General features: G+C 41.5%; 1 protein-coding gene across 5 annotated transcripts; it reads left to right on the plus strand.

The window, feature by feature from the left end:
- The first annotated feature begins 1,016 nt into the window (after positions 1 to 1,016).
- Positions 1,017 to 21,080, plus strand: MTX3 (metaxin 3). 5 transcript variants are annotated; one of them, XR_005293143.2, is made up of 10 exons: positions 1,024 to 1,274; positions 2,497 to 2,566; positions 4,662 to 4,738; positions 8,264 to 8,356; positions 11,970 to 12,152; positions 12,306 to 12,382; positions 13,351 to 13,508; positions 14,366 to 14,469; positions 16,196 to 16,284; positions 18,541 to 18,667. XR_005293143.2 is itself a non-coding variant. In XM_043515359.1 (10 exons), the coding sequence occupies exons 1-9, from the start codon at positions 1,194 to 1,196 to the stop codon at positions 18,649 to 18,651; spliced, it is 939 nt and encodes a 312-aa protein (XP_043371294.1). In that variant the 5' UTR covers positions 1,040 to 1,193; the 3' UTR covers positions 18,652 to 18,667; positions 19,025 to 21,080. The 5 variants fall into 5 exon arrangements, 4 of the variants coding, with proteins under 4 accessions (XP_043371296.1, XP_043371294.1, XP_038259091.1 ...); XM_043515359.1 differs by lacking the exon at positions 14,366 to 14,469 and adding an exon at positions 19,025 to 21,080 and having other exon boundaries at positions 1,040 to 1,274; XM_038403160.2 differs by lacking the exons at positions 1,024 to 1,274; positions 14,366 to 14,469 and adding an exon at positions 1,372 to 1,767 and having other exon boundaries at positions 18,541 to 21,080.
- The last annotated feature ends 393 nt before the right edge of the window (positions 21,081 to 21,473 follow it).

A 21,473-nucleotide genomic window follows, 5' to 3' on the forward strand; every position in this document is an offset into this window, starting at 1 on the left:
GGAAAATTCCTTCTTGACCCCAAATATGGCAGAGAGCTGGGAGCTTTTCACCTTCCTCTGCAGCACAGGCCATGATCACTTGCAAACATATGTAAATGGTAAAGTCTCTATAACTTGAAGCCCTTAAACCATGATTTGAGGATTTCAAAAAAAGAAAAGGAGTACTTGTGGCACCTTAGAGACTAACAAATTTATTAGAGCATAAGCTTTCGTGAGCTACAGCTCACTTCAAATGAAGTGAGCTGTAGCTCACGAAAGCTTATGCTCTAATAAATTTGTTAGTCTCTAAGGTGCCACAAGTACTCCTTTTCTTTTTGTGAATACAGACTAACACGGCTGCTACTCTGAAACTTGAGGATTTCAGTAACTCAGCCACAGGTTAGGGGGCTATTTCTGGAGTGGGTGTATGCAGGAGGTCAGATGGATGATCGTGATGGTCCCTTCTGACTTTAAAGAATATAAGTGCACCCTGATGTGCTTTTCACTCGTAACTGATCACTGCTGCTGCGTGCTTGCCTTCATCAAGATGTTAGCTCCATCTGCGGCGGGGTGGAAAGGCTCCCTCCAACAGTGTTTCAATGCAATCACCCAAGCCACTGTATTCCTGTTCCTCTTTACAACCAGGAAGCCTTCTGTAGGGTTAAAATGCAGAGCAGGTGCTCAGGCCTACCTAACGCAGACCAGCCAGCTGACTCCACTCCCACTAACCCCCGGCTGTGCAGACATACCCTGCGCTAGCTGCCGAGGGCTGACAGTGAGGCTCAGTGGCCGAGGGCACTCAACTCGACTTGGGAATGAAGGGGAGAGGGGGGAATTAAAGGCGCCGCCACACTGGAGACCTAGTGCACCGCCCCTGTCTGCGGAGCTGGTGGGGGGCTCATGCAGCGGGCCGCCCCAGCAGCCAGGTCTATGCGGTGGGGCCCCTCCCCGTGGTGGGGGCGCTGCGGCTCCGGGGCGGGCGGCTGGGCGAAGGCCGCGTTGGGAGGCTGCCGGGCCGCCGTGGGCGGGCTCCGGCCGCCCAGAATTCCGCGACACGCGCTAGCGTTGCGCCCCGCGCGCCGAACCCCTCCCGCCGGGAGCCAGCAGCGCGCGGCCCACCAGTGCCCAAGCCACACGCGTCTCGTGGGACACAGCACCCGCCGGAAGGCCCGAGGCGGAAGCAATCGCTTCCGGGGCAAAGGGGCCGCGGCAAGATGGCGTCTCCCATGGAGCTGAGCTGCTGGGGAGGAGACTGGGGGCTGCCGTCGGTGCACACGGAGTCCTTGATTGTCATGGTAACGGCGGGGGAAGGGGGGGGTCGACCCAATCAGCTCGCGGGAGGTGGGGCGGGGAAGTAGCTCGCGCCCGGCCGGCTCGCGGACCGTTGATGGCCCCGGCTGGCGCCGCGCTGGGGGCGGTCGGGGAGGCTCTGCGGGGCCGCGCGGCTGCAGCTGCTGCCGGGCGCGGAGTCCTCGTTCTCGTCTCGGTTTCGGCGGAGCCGGCTGCCGGTGGCGACCGCAAACGGCCCCAGCTCCCGTTGCAGCGCGGCCCCCCGGCTAGAGCCCCTCGGTCGCTGCGGGGCGCCGCGCTGCGGGAAATCCGATCCCTGGGCTGTGGCCGTTGAAGTAACTCCGGGAAGTGGTTCCCTTCCATCACGGGCCTGTGTTCAGACCTTTCTTACGGCTCCTGCCGCCTGCCGGTTCCCTGGTGCGGAAAGGCGCGTTATTTATACCTCGCCTGGGACTCTGTGTGGGTTACAGGAAAGCGATGCTACAGCTTCCCTGGCAGGTACTATAGGCAGAGACGAGCAAAAAGCCCATTAATTGAAGTGTAGCAACATTATTGTTCACGTCTGTGTCTTGCTGGTTGCTCAGTAGGGAAAATTATTTCTTTAAACCTAAATGACGACCTGAGGAGTTTACAACCTAAAATACTAATCCTGATATCCGATCTGCTTTGGTGGACTTTTACACCATTGCAGAGCTGCCCTGAAGTCATTGAGCCTGCACAGGTGAGTTTGCGTGGTCAGGAGGTAGGGAATTGCTGCCATGTCTTTTTTGGTTTAGTCTCTAGAGCCCATAGTAACGCTTGGTCACATAATTCCCAGTCTGTCTACAACATAGAGTTAATTTGGATACCTATATTATGTGTTTGCAGTTTGGCACTGATGTAAGGACATTATTCTTAACTCATAGTTTCCTAGAAACGTTCTGACATTTACAAATTATTCTAACTGACCAACACTACCTGAAACTGCCTAAACCAACCCTTTTGCAATTAATATAAGTCCAAGTTACAGCAAGAAATTATAACTCTTAGCACAAAAGGATTAATAATGTTAGTCATCTATATGTTAAAAAATACACTGAACGTGCATAAAGAAGGTGAGATCATGTCCCATTAACAACATGGCTACTCAGAAGTGCTCTAGCTTAGTGATATCAATTCTTAAAAAGATCACTTTTTTTTTTTTTTTTGAAATGCTGACTAGAATTTTTAATGCAACTTTTATTGCAGGCTTATGCCAGTTTTTCTGGTGCACCAGTGAAAGTGAATGCTATTGATAAGTCATGGAGCGCTCCAAAAGGTACTTGCTTTTGTAATTTTTTTTCCTGTACACACTAGACATTTTACAAATGAAGGCCTGAGTTTGCAAACACTTATATGTACATGCCAGACTTTTACACATGTGAGTAATCTATTTGACATCAATGGGACTACTCACATTAATGAAGTTAAGCATGCATGAAAATGTGTTTACAACATCAAGCTTGAAAATTGTATGACAGTAAAGTGCTATCCGGAGGGTATAAATAGTATGTCCTGGATCACTATGTAAATTTGATACAACTGACAGTCAACAAAACTCTGAAACTGACTATACCTATAGTTTTGTCAAACACGCACAGTAAACAAATTGAATCAGAAAAAAATTAAAATTTTCTAATCTTTCAGCACAGTATAGCGAGAGGTTATTTGTAAAAACAGTAGCCACAGAACTTTCAAATGGAAATTAGATTATCAAGTTACCAGTGTTCCTTTAAATTAGGTGTAACTTGGTTGGAAGATGAGTGTAAGCATCAACAAGTATAATTTGCACCAATCTGAATGTGCAAAACCATGCTGAATTTACACAAAGGTGAATCAAAAGGACGGTGTATGAGGAAATACAATTAAGAGGTGAGTTTAAGATAATATGCTAGGGAGGCCTTTATTTTGGATCCTCCTGCTAGTTTATTTCCTTCATAATTGGCATGTAAATTGCACTCCTTTTGCACAGGCTCTGGAAACCAAATCAGTGCAAGTTAAACTAATTTGCCACTTCTACCTGTCATATGATTAGCTTGTGTATCACTTGTATCCATATAGAACTTGGCCCCTTATGACTTGTAGGGCAAAATTCATCCCTGGTATATCTCTTTGACTTCTGTGAATTACATCAGGAACTAATTTAACATATTTGCTCATAAATTCTGTATTTTTTAACAAGTTAAATATAAGGAAAGAGCATTTTAAATTCAACTAATTCTCCAAACTCTGGTGCAATAATACGAGTCTTATTTTCTTGTATTAAGGTAGCAGCTAAAGACCAAACCAAATCTAGTCCCATTGTGGTAGGTACTGTACAAATATATAATATAAGATAGACTCTGTGGGCCAGTGGTCCCCAAACATTTTAAGGTCATGCCCCCCCTTTCCTATAAATGTAATCTGTGTGCGTCCCCTTTGGAGCCAGGGCTGGAGCTGCGGCTGGAGCCATGGTTGGGAGCGTAACTGCAGCTGGCAGCAGAGCTGCAGCTGGGAGCAGAGCCGTGGCTGGGAGTGGGGCTGTGGCCAGGCCACGGTCACGGCCAGAAGCCAAAGCTGGGGCCTCAACTGGGGGCAGAGCCGGAGTGGAACTGGGTGGCGCTCCCACCCCGCCTGGCTGGGGCTGTGTCTAAGGCCGAGAGCAGAGTAACGGCTGGGAGTTGGGGCCTTTGCTGGGGGCAGGTCTGGGTCTGGAGCCAGAGCAGAGCTGGGGGCAGAACAGGGTTCGGTGGCTCTCCCTCCCCACCCTCCCAAGGGGGCTGGCCTGGGCCTCACCATGCCTCCCGGAATGTTTCTCCACACACCCCCTCAGGGAGGCACATCCCACAGTTTGGGGACCACTGCTGTAGGCTGTCCCAATCCTGCAATCTGGTGTGTTCAGGTGGACCCTCACACCATTCTGAGGAGTCCCATTGAAGTCAATGAGGTTCCATAAGGGTGCAGGGATCTGCCTGCTCAGATCAGATTGTGGCTCTAGTTTAAGGCAAGAGATAACTGGGATTTAAAACAAATAGGGGAGAAAGATGGGAGAATGGGCTAATGGACTAGTTGTGTGTACAAGTTGTAAGTTTACAGGCTGAAATTTTCAAATAGGTATCTACAATTAGGTACCTAAAAAAGTAGCCTGCTTTTCAAAAGTGCCCAGCATATCCTATTGACTTCAGTCTGACTATGATGTGGTCCTGTCTTTGTTTGGATTCTTTTTCGTACTAACTGTCGCCCTGATTCTGGAAACACACACACGACCTTAATGAAGTTCTTTGTTGTGTAAAGCTAAGCACTTGCATCAGTGTTTGTAGGATTAGGGCCCATTTCAAATTAGATTAAAAGTGTCCCGTGTAAATTCTGTTGACAGTATAATTTTCACTTCTTAGGAGATGTGCCAGTGTTGATATCAGAAGACACAGTTATTACTCAGCCAGCAAAAATACTAAACTTCTTAAGAAAACGGGTAGGTCTCCTCTAACTTGCTAAAGAGAAATGTTGGGTTTAGTTCAGTTTAATTTAATTTGCAACTTGTTTTTTTCTCTGTCATGTAACATTTCTACCTGTGTCACAATATTTATCTGTAAATATCCATACAGATGGTTTCTAATAACATGAAGCCCGATTCTGCTACTCTTACTTGCGTAGAGTAGCACTAAGTCAATTCATTGTGACTACTCATAAGTAATTGTTTCTCAAGCATAAGTAAGGGTGGCAGAGTGTGGACCATGGTTAGCTGTTTAAGCAGGACTAACTTTAACGTTTAATTATAAAACAAACAACAAACACTTCTTTGAGCAGGTTGACCCAGCCTAAGTTGTATATTAAGTGTTCAAATAGCTAATCTTTTTGTAGGTTTCAGAGTAGCAGCTGTGTTAGTCTGTATTTGCAAAAAGAAAAGGAGTACTTGTGGCACCTTACAGACTAACACATTTATTTGAGCATAAGCTTTCGTAAGCTACAGCTCACTTCATCGGATGCATTTGGTGGAAAATACAGTGGGGAGATTTATATACACACACAGAGGACATGAAACAATGCGTTTTATCATAAACACTGTAAGGAGAGTGATCACTTAAGATGAGCCATCACCAGCAGCTGGGGGGCGGAAAGGAGGAAAACCTTGCAAGGTGACAAGCAAGGTAGGCTATTTCCACCAGTCAACAAGAACATCTGAGGAACAGTGGGGGATGGGGTGGGGGGGAGAAATAACATGGGGAAATAGTTTTACTTTGTGTAATGACTCATCCATTGCCAGTCTCTATTCAAGCCTAAGTTAATTGTATCCAGTTTGCAAATTAATTCCAGTTCAGCAGTCTCTCGTTGGAGTCTGTTTTTGAAGTTTTTTTGTTGAAGGATAGCCACCCTCAGGTCTGTAATCGAGTGACTGGAGAGATTGAAGTGTTCTCTGATTCATTTTTGAATGTTATAATTCTTGACGTCGGATTTGTGTCCATTTATTCTTTTACGTAGAGACTGTCCAGTTTGACCAATGTACATGGCAGAGGGGCATTGCTGGCACATGATGGCATATATCACATTGGTAGATGCGCAGGTGAACGAGCCTCTGATAGTGTGGCTGATATGATTAGGCGCTATGATGGTGTCCCCTGAATAGATATGTAGACAGAGTTGGCAACGGGCTTTGTTGCAAGGATAGGTTCCTGGGTTAGTGGTTCTGTTGTGCGGTGTGTGGTTGTTGGTGAGTATTTGCTTCAGGTTGGGGGGCTGTCTGTAAGCAAGGACTGGCCTGTCTCCCAAGATCTGTGAGAGTGAGGGGTCGTCCTTCAGGATAGGTTGTAGATCCTTGATGATGCGTTGGAGAGGTTTTAGTTGGGGGCTGAAGGTGATGGCTAGTGGCGTTCTGTTGTTTTCTTTGTTGGGCCTGTCCTGTAGTAGGTGACTTCTGGGTACTCTTCTGGCTCTGTCAGTCTGTTTCTTCACTTCAGCAGGTGGGTATTGTAGTTGTAGGAATGCATGATAGAGATCTTGTAGGTGTTTGTCTCTGTCTGAGGGGTTGGAGCAAATGCGGTTATATCGTAGAGCTTGGCTGTAGACAATGGATCGTGTGGTGTGATCTGGATGAAAGCTAGAGGCATGTAGGTAGGAATAGCGGTCAGTAGGTTTCCGATATAGGGTGGTGTTTACGTGACCATTGCGTATTAGCACCGTAGTGTCCAGGAAGTGGATCTCTTGTGTGGACTGGTCCAGGCTGAGGTTGAGGGTGGGATGGAAATTGTTGAAATCCTGGTGGAATTCCTCTAGGGCTTCTTTTCCATGGGTCCTGTGTTTATGATAAAACCCATTGTTTCATGTTCTCTTTATGTGTATATAAATCTCCCCACTGTATTTTCCACCAAATGCATCCGATGAAGTGAGCTGTAGCTCACGAAAGCTTATGCTCAAATAAATTTGTTAATCTTTTTGTAATGTTTCTGGTTTTATAGATCACATTTTTATGTCCTGTTTTTTACATAACTGGATTACTCTAACAGAAATGTTTATTTTACTTTAAAACCTCTATTTTTAATCTGCTGTTGGGATTTTTTGGATAGCAAACAAAGAAAATCTGGAATCATTTTTAGTGATGCACATTTTGGCAATGTACAGTTTTACTCTTGATGAGCTACATCTAGAATGTTAAGTAATCTGTAAAGGATGGGAGTTGGTTTGTACAGTTTTTCCATCTTTATAATGTAGGAAGAGGGCCTAAAATGGTATTGTCTTTTTTTTTTTTCCCCTGCTTTGTTTTTACATTAGAAATTCAGTTCCTGTCTAGCCTGGAAGAGTCTCTGATGACTGGAAAGTTAGTGATTATTATGACATCAGAAGAATTAAGAGAGTGAAAACTGAGAATTGGAGCTGGGAAAGGATTTTTAATCACACTGTTAAATAGGTGGTAAACCCAAGAATTTTAAACATCAGTGACTAAGGGACCTCTTGGAGAAAAGACATCGGTTAGAGATTCAATACCTCTCTCTTTTCAATCAAGGTGTGAGAACTAACAATATGCATCCTCTGAGATATCCAAGAGGTCTTCCACAAAACTGGGAAGAAAAGCATTAACACTCCCAGCATGTCTACACTTGTCTCTTTTTGACAAAACAAACTTCCACATCTTCTTTATACAGTGTAAAGGCTGAAAAAGTGGGCACAAGACCCATTTTAAGAAAAATCTGTTGCAGGTCATCTTTTAAAAGGAACAAATATATGTACCTGCATAAATTTGTGTGTATCTCTGAGCCTTACATTCTTTGAGAAGTTTCTCACTTCTGATCTAGAAACCAGGAATGGTACAGAATAGTCTATACACATATCCACTTCTCTTTTCTTTCCTTGGGCAGTGAACTACGAGGCTAAACACCAAGGGTCAGATTCTGATCTCAGCTGACTTAAATGGATTTGATTTGTTGACTTCAGTAGAATTACTCAAATTTATGTTGGTATAATTGAGTCTAGAATTTGATCTATGGTACCTTCAGGACTCAGACAGTGTTTACATTTCTAAAAGGGTAACTTTGAAAAATAACAAATAAAAGAGTGTTTTGGCTTACTCTTTACATGTCTCCATATGTGCATGAGGCTTTACAGAAAATTGAGAGAGCTATCTACCAGAGGAATTCAGTACAGTATTGGGACCTGAGTAATACTTTTTGCATCTGTTTCACTCTACTGCTGCTTGGAAAGCAGTTAAAGACAGGCTATTTTTCTGGGTCTTCCTCTCCAGTGGAGGCTGAGGATACTGGGAGCAGTAGAGAGGTTGGGCATGGAGAGGTTTAGCATAGAGGATATGGATGATTAAAGGAAGAAAATGTCAGTAGGTATACGTTTTCCTTTCTTAGATTGCAGGACTTAAAATGATTTTGGTTACTTGACCTGCTTAATAACTGTTTAGCTCTACAGAAATCACCAGTTGTGAGACTTCTTTTCTGTGTGAGAATTTTCATGTGACAGTGTGTGTGTGTTGCATTTTTTTTTTTTAACTTGACAGAAATACAATGCTGATTATGAACTATCTGCAAAACAAGGAGCGGACACACTGGCATACATTGCACTACTTGAAGAAAAACTGCTTCCTGCTGTGGTAAGCATCTACAAACATAGAATGATGGTCAAGATAAAAAGTGATTTAATAATTAAATATTGCCCAGTGTGAGACATTTCAAAGGAACTTGGTTTTCAGAGAGAGGGTGATGAACACTTTCAGACACTGAATGGAGCAGGCTATACATTATTAGTAAATATTTGTATCTGTGAAGGTGTTAGGCAGCATGCATTGCTCCAAATGGATTCTTACGGAAGATGGTCATTGGTGTTGATTGTGTAGACGCAGCCATCACACCAAGTTATGGCTGCAACTTGCTTCCTTTTTTAAGCCCAATTTTGACAGTACTTCTAACTGATTCCAAAAATCTGGGGGGCAAGGTATCCTGAGACACTCTTTTTAAAATGAACGATGCCTATTTTTCCTTTATTTTCTTTCTAAATGCATCTTTTTGAGAGAAACTGTGTCACAAAAACAATTTATACTAGTGTGACATTTTGGGGATCACCCAGACCAATAAGGGGTTCTGTCACTATCTATCTTGTAACCTTGGGGTGCCTTAATGCTGTGCTGCTATGTCTCAGATCCCTGACACCAATAGCCTGCCCATAAGCACAAGGTCTCACCCTGGCTTCTGCCAGCCTAGTTATTCATGGAGGTGACACCAGTGGTCCTTCCAATCCTGAGTGTCCTAAATCCGTTCTCTCCAAGTTCTTAAGTACCAGACCGTTTCCCTCTGGTTCATTGCTCTTGAAGACATGAACCAGGGCAGTTAGTGACAGAACCCCTTACTGGTGTGCATGGTTCCCCAATGTGTCAAATAGAAATTTCAGATGTGTTTTATTTAGTGCTCCTGAATGAGATCTGGCATGCCTGACTGTTTTTGGTAATGTCAGGGGCATAATGTGGAGTTCTTTTTAATGGATTTTTGGAACTTCTCAAGGTTTGCTGGTATAAAGATGTGCTGACAGAGTCTGTAAATGCCCTCAGTTGAACTGCCCAAGTTTAAGAGAACTTATACATGTGCCTCTTGACATTTGATTTAAAGACTGTTTTGTCATATATTCTATTAAATAACCTGTGTTCCCTGTATATCACATCTGGTATTGTAATAAAATATCTTTCTATCAGAAAGCAAAATAACTATCCTTAGCAAGCTTTCATGCGGTATAGATTTTTTTTTTTCCTAAAGACATCTAGGGAAATGCTCAGATAAAAACTACTTTAAGATACAGTTCAGGCTCTAAATGGGTATCAGTTGTATTTAAACGTGAGTCTTGTACTTGTTTAAAAATGTAAAAGCCTACACATTCAAAGTTAAGGTTCTCTAACAGCATTTACCCTGACTCTATTAATATCCATGTTCTAACAGTCCACCAGTAGCCTCCATACCTCGATCACATCTAACGTAGGCCACAAGTCCTCACCAACATACTGTGAATTACAATAAAGATGTAGAACTCTGTAGCTGCTTGCATTACCTCTATATTGGAGTTGTATGACTTTGGCTCCAGTTTGTACAGGAAACCATTACCTACCATGCTACAGGTCTACCAAATTTCACATACTGGTGCTGATTCTAACCTAGCCTCTTCACCTTCATCTACTTCCTGAGAGCAATAAACACCAATATCTCCCTCATGCCATTTAGTTCTGTAACTGTCTCAAACCCATCCCCTCATTTTGTTCCTCATTATAAGAACGGCCATACTAGGTCAGACCAAAGGTCCATCAAGCCCAGTATCCTGTCCTCTGACAGTGGCCAATGGCAGGTGCCCCAAAGGGAATGAACAGACAGGTTATCATCAAGTGATCCATGCCCTGTCACCCAATCCCAGCTTTTGGCAAACAGAGGCTAGGGGCACCATTCTTGCCCATCCTGACTAATAGCATTGATGGACCTATTTTCCATGAATCTATCTAGCTCCCTTTTGAACCTCATTATAGTATTGGCCTTCACAACACCCTCTGGCAAGGTGTTCCGGAGGTTGACAGTGCTTTGCGTGTAAAAATACTTTCTTGTGTTTGTTTTAAACCTGCTACCTATTAATTTCATTTGGTGGCCCTTGTTCTTGTATTATGGGAAGGAATAAATAACACTTCCTTATTTACTTTCTCTGTATCACTCATGATTTTATAGACCTCTATGATATCCTCCCTTAGTCGCCTCTTTTCCAAGCTGAAAAGTCGCAGTCTTATTAATCTCTCCTCCATACAGAAGCCGTTCTATACCCCTAATCATTTTTGTTGCCCTTTTCTGAACCTTTTTCTAGTTCCAGTACACCTCTACCCCGATATAATGCAGTCCTCGGGAGCCAAAAAATCTTACTGCGTTATTGGTGAAATCGCGTTCTATTGAACTTGCTATGGAGGGCCAGGTAGGGAAGGCTGTGCCTCCCCAAACAGCCTGGCCCCGCCCCATATCTGACCCCCCTTCTCCCTGTCCCCTGACCGCTCCCCTGAGACCATCCGCCCCTTATCCAACCCCCCAACCCGGCTCCCTTAGCACGCCGCTCTGAGCAGCATGTCGGAGTCGGACACACTGCCACCATAGGCGCCGACTCTGGGGCTGGAGCACCTACAGAGAAAAATTGGTGGGTGCAGAGCACACACCACTAGTTCCTCGCCCCTCCTCCCCCACCCTAGCTCACCTCTGCTCCTCCTCCGCTGAGCGTGCCGTTGCCGCTCTGCTTCTCCCCCCCCCTCGCAGGCTTGCGCAAGCGTGGGCGGGAGAGGGAGGAGGGGAAATGCTTTACCGCATTATATCCGAATTCGTGTTATATCGGATTGCATTATATCAGGGTGTAGGTGTATATCTTCTTTGAGATGGGGAGACCACATCTGCACGCAGTATTCAAGGTGTGGGCGTACCAGGGATTTATATAGAGGCAATATGATATTTTCAGTCTTATTATCTATCCCTTTCTTGATGATTCCCAACGTTCTGTTTGCTTTTTTGACTGCTGCTGCACACTGAGTGGATGATTTCAGAGAACTATCCACAATGACTCCAAGATCTTTCTTGAGTGATAACAGCTAATTTATTGTATGTGTATAGTTAGGATTATGTTTTCCAATGAGCATTACTTTGCATTTATCAACATTAAATTTCATCTGCCATTTTGTTACCCAGTTACCCAGTTTTGTGAGATCTTTCTGTAGCTCTTTGCAGTCTGTCCGGGACTTAACTATCTTGAGTAGTTGTGTATCCTCTGCAAATTTTGCTACCTCACTGTTTACCTCTTTTTCCAAATTGTTTATGAATGTTAAATATTGAAGGATGTAGTGTGTGATAATGATATTATAGTGATATAAACTTTTCCTATGACCTTGACACTGCACCATAAGATGAATGAATGATCTATAGGATCAGTCGTCGATTTGTTTAGAACCTTTTGCTTTGAATGTTATGCATTATCTACAATGTCCTAATGTCTTAATTTAATAGGAGCATAGTTACAGCCTTAACTGTATCTTAATGCCTTGTGTGTGGGAATATAATTTAGTAAGATGCCTACTTGCTTTTTTTAATACTATAATTCCTATTATTTGTGTAACGGAGAACCGTACACAGTCTTTATAAAGAGAAGCATAATGTTTTCATTAGAATTCCTATTAACTCTTGTTCATGTTCTTCATTATATTGATACAGCTGCACACATTCTGGGTCGAGGCTGAAAATTACTGTACTGTGACAAAGCCGTGGTTTGCTTCAAGGATTCCATTTCCATTGAGTTTGTATCTACCTGGGAAGATGTCCAGGGAAGCACTTAACAGGATCCTGCTGATGAGGGGAGAGCCTCCACTATACAGTTTGAGTGAAGTAGAAGCACAGGTATGCTTTGCTTTATGAGTAACTTAGGTCACAAATTGGCATTGACAAGGGGAAGAACTGAAATGGAGACTTATGTTGTGTAACAATAAATGCTGTTCTGCATACTAGTCTTCCCACTTTTTATTGCTCTTAGGTCAATTTTTCTCTTGTTAGATATACAGAGATGCCAAGGAGTGCCTAAATCTTCTATCAAGCAGATTGGGAACATCTCAGTTTTTCTTTGGAAATATGTGAGTGTAAACCTTTTTATGATTGATAGTCATCTCACATAGTGCATGCTCTAACGCTATTGATTAATTGCAAGAATGTCTCATGCTGCTCCACAGTAGATTCATGTTTAACATTTATCTTTGGAGGTAAGGTCTGAAGAGAAATGTATATGATATAAACGACATAGTACTTTAGTGTCAAAGTCTGTTCAGACAGGGGTCTTGGTGAACCAAAAATTATAATTTTTCACTAGAATCTTCAGTGCTTTCTCCACTTATTTATATGTCTTTTGCTGGTGATGGTATTGCTTGAACAAAATAATTAAAACCAGGCCCATCCTCTTTAAGTATAGCAAACTCCCAATTTTGGCCACATCATACTGCCTCAATCCCCAAGTGTGGAAGGCCCTAAATACAATAGATCCACAGGAGGTCTACTGTGCAGGTGGATATCCCATGTGTGCTAGCTCAGCAGCTCTCTCCAGAGTAGTTCTGGGGGATTTGGTAGCATGAAAAGGGAAGGGCAGAGGTGTGGTGGTTATCTAAATCGATGCAGTGATCCCCCCACACTTAGTCAACTGCTGCCTATTTCTATTTATGGGCTGTAGTGCTGGATGTACTAGTGCTTTGTGGCCTGTGAGCAGATTCTGTTTCCCTGCCTAAAGTTTGTTTAATTGGTCTCTACACAGGAGACTAGACTGTTCCAGAGTGGTGCAAGAAATGGTTTGTAATGTGACCTGAACGCCTACCATATATGGAAGCAGGGCTGAATTTTAATTCTGAAATTATGCTGCTTGAGCTTGTAGGGCCCTCTCAAATTCAGAAGCTCTAAAGTCAGTAGAAGTCCACTCAGCTGATGGTGTGATGGAGTCCCAGAATAACTGGTTAAATTGTGCTTTGCATTTTTTTTTTTTTTGGTGTGTGCTCAGAAAGTGGTTTATGGAGTACTCCACTGTTAATGTTTTGTTTGTTTTTTTAATTCTCGATAGGCCTACAACCTTAGATGCCTTTGTATTTGGTTTTCTTGCACCTCTTTATAAAGTGCACTTCCCTAGAGTACAATTACAAGAGCACTTGAAACAGCTTTCCAACCTGTGTCGCTTTTGTGATGACATCCTGAGTGGCTACTTTAGACTTAATGTTACAGGTAAGCCATGTTTGTTTTTCTTCTTTAACATGGATACTGTATTCAAAAGAAGGATGCCTCTTTCCATTGGATGCCAAATTGAAACTTATTAGTCAGTTACAAAGCTACAATTTTGGCCTATGGCTTTTCATGTTGAGGTTGTGGAGAAGAAATTAAGTCATGATCAGTTCTCAAGTTGTATAGTAGGATAAAGTAATGCTTGAACAGTGGCGTGACAACAGCACTTGTTTAACATTTTAAAGTAGCTTCTCCTGCCCCTTATCGTACATTATTTGGAAATGGGAACAAATCTACATTTGTTTTTCTGATATATGAAACTGAGAAACTTGATTGTTCCTCTTCATCTTTGTTCCCTCAGCCTAAACAGACATCTCCTTTTGGGTTAAGAGGGTAACTTAAGTCTATATGGCTAAATTTACTGGTCCTTAAATTGCTCGGGTCTCCCACTGAAATCAGGGGGAGGTTTTGCTCAATAAAGTATGACACACTTGGCCCTTATTTACCAATTTTTCCTCCTGTATTTAGAATCTGTCCCTTCACAGTCAGATTTCTGTTCCTTTTCTAGAAAACAACCTACCAGTGTAAGCCACACCAAGACCTGTAGCGTGGGTCTTTATCCCTCCTCTAGTGACTAGATCATGTAAGAGGTTTGAGTTTGCTACTGCTTCACATCCAATGGATCTGGTCCTTTAACTCAAGCAGCAAAGCTTTTAGATCCAGTGATCCCAGGTTCAGTCCTGCAGATGACACAACCTGAGGCATCAGTACACCAGCATTTCATGTTAAGATAAGCACAGTACTGACAAAAACTCAAAAAGCCAGACTGATATTACCTCTTCTGATTTGCCCGCTGATAGTGTGTGCGTGTTGTGGGAGAGGTTTCCCTTTCTTTGGAAGGCCGAGGGAAGGGATAGAAGGCATGGAATATATCTGGGAAGGAAACAGGTACTCTTGCATTACAGTAAGTAAAGGATTACCAATGTCAGTTGCACAAGAATAAACCTGTCTAATCAGTCTAGAAATCCTACATAAAATATCTAATGACTTGCCAAAATCAAATGGCTGTGGGATGGGAAAAGGAGAAGAGGTGAATGCATAACTTCTTAATCACTTTGGACAAGTTAAGATTAGCATTGCATTTTGAAGGCTAAGGGCTTGTCTACACCAGAGGTTCTCAACCTTTTTCTTTCTGAGCCCCGCCCCCCAACATGCTATAAAAACTCCATGGCCCACCTGTGCCGCAGTAACTGGTTTTCTGCATATAAAAGCCAGGGCCAGCATTAGGGGGTAGCAATCAGGGCTATTGCCTGGGACCCCATGCCACAGGGGCTCCACTGAAGGTACATTGCTCAAGCTTTGGCTTCAGCCCTGGTTGGTGGGACTCAGGGCCCTGGGCTTCAGCCCCGTGCAGTGGGACTTCAGCTTTCTACCCTGGGCCCCAGGGAGTCTAATACTGGCCCTGCTTGGTGGGCCCCCCCCCCGAAACCTGCTCTTGGTCCCCCAGGGGTCCCTGTACCCATGATTGAAACCACTGGTCTAAACTACTGCTCAAGTTGATGTAAATTATGTCACTCAGGAGTGTGAAAACACTGCCCCCCTGAGTGACGTAACATACATCGACTTAAGCGGTGTTTACAACGCATTATGTTGGCGGGAGATGCTCTCTCACTGGCATAGCTTCCTCCTCTTGTTGAGTTGAGTAAATATGTTGATGGGACAGTGCTTTTCTGTTGATGTAATGAATCTTCACCAGACATGCGATGCAGCAGCGCCGATTTAGCCTGGTAGTGAAGACAAGCCCTAAGTATTTGATTCTTGCAAATTTTGTTTATGGCTTTAACTTTGCTGTCAAACTTCTGTGCAAATGGCCCTTCTGTCTTCTTTATGGCTCGATGGAGTGGGGAGAAGAATCACAATTTTTTTGAGTGGGGTTGGGGAGGATGGATCCTGAAACTTTCTTTTGTTGTTGTAACATGAGGGCCTGGTTTTTAAAGAGTTGAGAACCACTTAATTCTTCCCTTTAAAGCATGTCAGGAATTAGCAGGATATGCCTTTATCTACACAGAAGTTCAGGTTCAGGATTTCAATTTGGAAACAAAAGGCTACAACATTGTCTGCAATACAAAGTGTTTCTTTATTAAAGACCTGTTCAATGTTCCCTCTAATTTTTGACAGGCCATGTAAATAAAAAATTTCTTCTGTGCAAATTTTTGAAACAGAGTTCAGATTTGTGCGCTATGAGACAAATGCGCCCAAGTGAGTAAAATGCATTTTTAAAACATTTAAAAAGTTTTAATTTGCAACTTGTGGTGATAATAGTTTTACACCATGTTATTTTATAAATGTCATTTTTAAATACTTAGAAAAAGGAAATTTAACCTCCTTTCCCTTTCCTCCCGTTGCCAGCTAGTAGAATCTGGCTGTGTTGATAGATGGCGGGCGAACAATGTCAAAAGTCGCCTGTAAATGATATTTCGGCCTGGCTCCGATGTAGTATTTCATTTTTTGTGTGCGCAGGGTTTAGGACTTGTGTGTGTGCGCACACACGCACAGCTTAGAGGGAACAGTGGACCTGTTTATAGGGCTGAAAAACTGCATGATCTTTCTGTCCAAAAAAGCTTTGCAAGAGACTTGTGAAGCTCTTCTAAATTTCTTTCAATCTTCATCTTTCTGCTTTGATGCTTTAGGCGTCTCTCCGTCTGGACAGAATACCATAGATGCAAATCTACAGAAACTCACACAGCTTGTAAATAAGGAATCCAACTTGATTGAAAAGGTTATTTTTCTTCAGTCTTTATTTTCCATTAGTTCTTGTGACTTCATTGTTGTTCCCAGCTATTCTTGCATATTGGGGCCTGATCTACACTACAGAGTTATGTCAATGTAAGGTAGCTTATGTTGAGCTAACTCTGTAAGCGTTTATACTAAAATGTAGCTCCCACCGACGTAACTCACCCACTACACCGACTTACGAACTCCACCTCTGCGAGAGGTGTAGCGCTTAAATCAATGTAGTTAGGTCAACACAGTTCCAGGGCAGACACTACATTGCATATATCGACTGTTGCTGCCTTTCAGCAGCTGTCCCACAATTTTCCACACTGACAGTTAAAGTATGTAAGTGCTCCAAGTGAGGATGCACACCGCCGACACAAGGAGCATAGTGTGGATATGTAAAACCAATTCTATTACTGTAGTGGCTGTATGTCGATGTAAATTAGGTTGACTTAATTTTGTAGTGTAAACTTGCCCTAAATAATCATTGTAACTTTACAATGTAAATTTTTTCTTTCCTTGTTTCTTTGCTAAGGAGTTAATTTACATAGAAAAACATGAATATAATGTCATAATTCAAAATAAACCAGTAACAAATTCTTCTTCTTCCTGAAGTAACTGTTTCGTTGTATTCAAAGCAGTACTGTTGACAAAGGAAATACTGTGTGCTCAAATGTTGAAGGATAACACAACATATTAATAGGAGTATGTATTATTTGTGTTGCAGTAGCACCTGCAGGCCACATTCCTGGATCAAGGCCTCATTGTGCTAGTCACTGTACACACATGTAAAATACACAATCCCTGCCTCAAATCTTGTCATCTTCCAAAGGCTTATGTCAGCAGTTTTCTTTTGAATAAATGCTGGTAACTAGCAGAATTTGGTTAACCATGTCCCTATGAATAATCCAGACTTCTCCCTAAATAAGGAATTCGTAATGAGAGAGGCAGTTTTTCGCTGTTAGGCCTGCAGTTCAGATAATCCATCTGAACTAGAGACCAAAAGTCCTTCCCATGTAACTGTTTAGGGCCTTGTGTGAATTGTCTTAGCAATCTAGAGATGTCCACATCATCAGATCTGCTGCAGTCTGACACTACCCCTTTTGTTATGGTTTCTGTTATCACCTCTTAAATCGGCAATTGACAAAGTCTTTTCATGGTGTCCCCTAAGATGTGGAACTTGCTCTGTATGGACATCCATTTAAGCCCTTTCCTTTTGGTTCGAAGACTGGTTTGAAGACCAAAGAGTCTTCTATGTAACTACTTGTCATCCCCTGTCTAGGAACATTCCTTCTTTCCCCTACTCACTCTGTATTTTTAATCCTACGTTTGTTCCTTCTAATGCTTGTTGGGTTTTTGGTTTTTTTTTTTTTTTTTTAGTTAATGGGTCAGTCAGAAGTTCCCCAGTCTGTTCTGTACTTGGTAAAGGGCGCTTGTTTCCATGGCTGTCTGTCAGAATCTTTCATAAGCACTAAATTACTGGGGAAAATATTTGAGGACACTAAGCATATTAATTCACTAAAAGATGCCAACCAGATGTGACTAAAAATAACATTCAGAAAAAAATGTCAGTATCAATGGTTCATGAATAATGTGGAGAATTTTCTGCATTAGGTAGTGATTGTAGCATATTTGCTGAACTTTATGCACTGTTCTATGTGGAGTGTTTCAAATTCCATTTATTTCTTCTGGGAAGTTAAAATCCTTTTATTCAGAAATTGCTTTTAACATGTCTTTGAAAAGATCTTATCATGCTTTTGTTAGCAATATATTTTATAAATCATTAAATTGAAATTCCCCCAACTCCTCTGCAGCACTTCTGAAATTAAAGGATACACTTCTCCAAGGTGCTGAATGCTACTTCAGGTGCTGAGCAGGTTAATGCACCAGTTGAATTTGGCAGCTTTATGACTTCTGATCCAACAGAATTTGGCTGTCATAAAACTGATACTTAGGCTTCCTTGGAGAAGGTGAGCCACAGCATTCCTTCAATGCTCCCAGTTAGATGATTCAAGGAAGAGCTCACATAACTGTCCCACCTCTTATCTGCCATCGTATAAATAGCGATCTAAGCACAAGCAGGAGTTTAGGGATGAGAGAGGAATCAAAGCATCCTTTATGACCAGGGCTGAGAGCAGAAATAGCAGGGTGAGACCACTCACGCAAACATTCATGACTGGAACCCAGTATGTAGGCTCTTGACATGCATCTGTGTTCTTCTGTACACCAAATTCAGCTTCCATTTTGTTTCCTGCAGATGGACGATAACCTTCGTAAGAGTCCTCAGCATCCCCCTCGGAAGCTGACAACACTTAAACTTAGTGCAACAGGAGATGAAAGCAGTTCATTGAATCGCTTGTCGCCCTGACAGCCTGTGTTGCCATGTATGTGTGTTTGCCTTCAAGTAATCTGAACTTCACAGTAATTCTTTACATAAATGTGGTCTGACAAGGGGATGAATCACCTAATATGGTATAAAACATCCCATGCTGTCTGTTCCTATAGGAAAATGTATAGTCCAGTGAACTAACACTAAGTTGAGGATAGAGTGAATCCTTAAACAATGTACTGTATGAAATTGCCTTAACTTCTGGAGATTTCTGCCTTTTAGGCTAACACATTTGTTGACTAAGGTTTCATTTTACTTTCAAGATTATTGGTTTTACTGTAACCATGTTATAGCTTGATCAGGTTGCTATACACTAGTGTAGTTACTTAATCATCACTTGCATTTTTTTTAGATTTTAGCAGATTACCAAATTCAGTTCTAAAATGGGAAAGCAAAGAGAGATTATCTTTGATGGCAGACAAGAGCTGAATAGCAATGAGGGATGCTGGCCATTTGTTAATGTACTTTCACAAATAATGTATTGTGTATGTCTTATATTTTAAGAGTATGTATATTTTAAAAGTCACATTGCACTGCTAGGAGGCACAGTGACCAAATGTACTAGAACATCGCCTCTGAACCTTTATTGAGATCTAGCCTTAGTCAAACAAGTTTTATTAGCTTGCTGGATAGCCATGCTACAAAATCACAGCACAAACTATAATATAGAAAGATTGGCAGTGTTTGTCCAACAAAGGCAAAAGACCAGACTAGCTGGTCTGGACTGAAGTGCATTGGTTAGGATTGTGAGAAGAGGCTTGCACAGGACTTTCTACTTTATACTGCTGGCCAGTCTCTAACCAGTCATCAGTGTTTCACTTTTATAAGCACTATCATTCACCCAAAAACTAAAACAAAAGCCATTTAATCTTATTCCTTGATCATCAAGTCTTGAGAGTGTCACACTGTAAATTCTTCATTGAATTGTTAAAGGAGATGCACATGTAATTGTTTCCTCTTAGCAGCACTGTTAGTTCTAGAAATCCAGATAATTCTGAAATTTTGGTATGTCAACAGATGCTTTATTAATGATATCATCAGATTACTAAAGATGCTCAGCCAAAATGGGAGCTGCTTTTTTGTCAAGTGTTAATTCAAGATTTCATTTTAGAGAGCGATGATGCAGATGGGTATATATGCAAGTTACTACTAACTTTATTTGACAAGTCAAACTAAGAAGTCTCTTGATATTTTTCCTCTCAACTTTTCCAATGTTCAGTATATGTAGATAAACTATTTATACAGACGAGACTGTGGATTGTGTAAATACTGTACTTTATCAGCAAGGAATGTAATTTTAACTTTAACATATCTTGTTATTTATAATAAAATGTTGGGTCTCCAGTGGACACGTGGAAATAAACTTTGTTACATGCTACTTCTAGAATGTTTTAGCAATTTGAGACGTACTGAAACCACACACAATAATTGAATAAAATAACTTTCATGTATATCCCTGGGGTTGTCAAATGTTTTGAAAATTTTTACTGTCTGCAACTTGACGGGATTTAGAATGAGATCATGTTGCATAATTTCTCCAAAGTTCTTTCATAATCTAACAAACATGTAATTGTGAAGAAAAGTATAACTTAGTAAGTCTGTTTTGTGAATATGTATGTTTGCCCTTTAAAACCGTATTTTTGTAAAATAATTGAACTCTTGCTTTGAGATTAAAGGGGTTTTTGAAGCACTTACCCAGAAATAAAAGTTTGTGTTAGAGGCAAAGTTTCCTATGGAAGGGTTTGCATATGATCTAAGAGACACTGCTACTGAGTAATGAAAGGGAAGCTTAGTTTGCAGTTGGTATAATAAAAGAGATCACGATAGGTGGATTTGTATATTACATCATAGATTTTGTTTACATTTAAATTATAAGCTTTTGAATAATTTAGTTTTTTATATTAAATATATGTGATCAAGACTCTGCCAATCTGATTAAATCTGAGTACTGTTTGTTATTGGAATCCCTTTGGCCAGACTGGAATCAAGCCTCGTTTAGTCTTAATTTACCAATTAGTTAATATTAAGGGTTTTTATTTAGTGACTACTCATTCCAGTCAGTGGCCAATCATTGTTAAATCTTTTGTGCAGACCAATATTTAAGCAATGTAACTCAAATGTAAAAATAAACTTTATGTGGAAATCTTAACCTTTGGTATGAAGACAGACATCCAACTATGTGTGCACTACTCTTAGGTGGTGGGCAGAGTTTGATGAATCAGTTGTGTCATTTAGCGATTGCCTCAGGCACTGTCTGACAATGAAAATGAGTGGACAAGTGAAGTCACAATGCAGTTCTGTGTGAGCTAACGTATGCAGTTTGGTGTGGATATCAAGTGTTTAAATATGGCTTGTATGTATAGGTCCTTTTTAAAAACAAAAATAAAGCAAACTTTTCTGTAATTTTCTCTGTTCTAGTTGCGGGGACATGTGTAATACCCTAAAGAAATAAGATGAGAAGTATAAAGAATCAGCTGCTGTAAATGTACTCTATTTAAGGCTTCAAAGGCTAACTTTTAAAAGGGTCTTTATTTATTTTTCCTGCAAATTTTAGTGGGATATAGTATGTTCTTATAAATAATTGCATTTTATAAAGTTACAGCACATATGCCAAAATGGCTTAGAATTGTATTAAGAAAACCGCTACAATTATATGATTTCTGGTTAAAATCGTTTTTCAGACTCTCAAAATATGTACCTCTCTTACTCAACATTACTATTATTTTGGCATTCCAGTGGGAACCATTTATAGTGTATTTCTCATACATAATATCAATAGATTTTTTTCTGTTATAAATTTA

This window comes from Dermochelys coriacea, chromosome 5 (assembly GCF_009764565.3).
Source record: "Dermochelys coriacea isolate rDerCor1 chromosome 5, rDerCor1.pri.v4, whole genome shotgun sequence".
NCBI classification, from domain to species: domain Eukaryota; kingdom Metazoa; phylum Chordata; order Testudines; family Dermochelyidae; genus Dermochelys; species Dermochelys coriacea.

Bases quoted from the DNA above. Each gene is read 5' to 3' on its own strand.
- MTX3 (XM_043515359.1), top strand. From the start codon at position 1,194: ATGGCGTCTCCCATGGAGCTGAGCTGCTGGGGAGGAGACTGGGGGCTG. The intron at 2,567-4,661 runs GTACTTGCTTTT...TTCACTTCTTAG, and splicing joins GTCATGGAGCGCTCCAAAAG to GAGATGTGCCAGTGTTGATA. The intron at 13,509-16,195 runs GTAAGCCATGTT...TTGATGCTTTAG, and splicing joins CTTTAGACTTAATGTTACAG to GCGTCTCTCCGTCTGGACAG.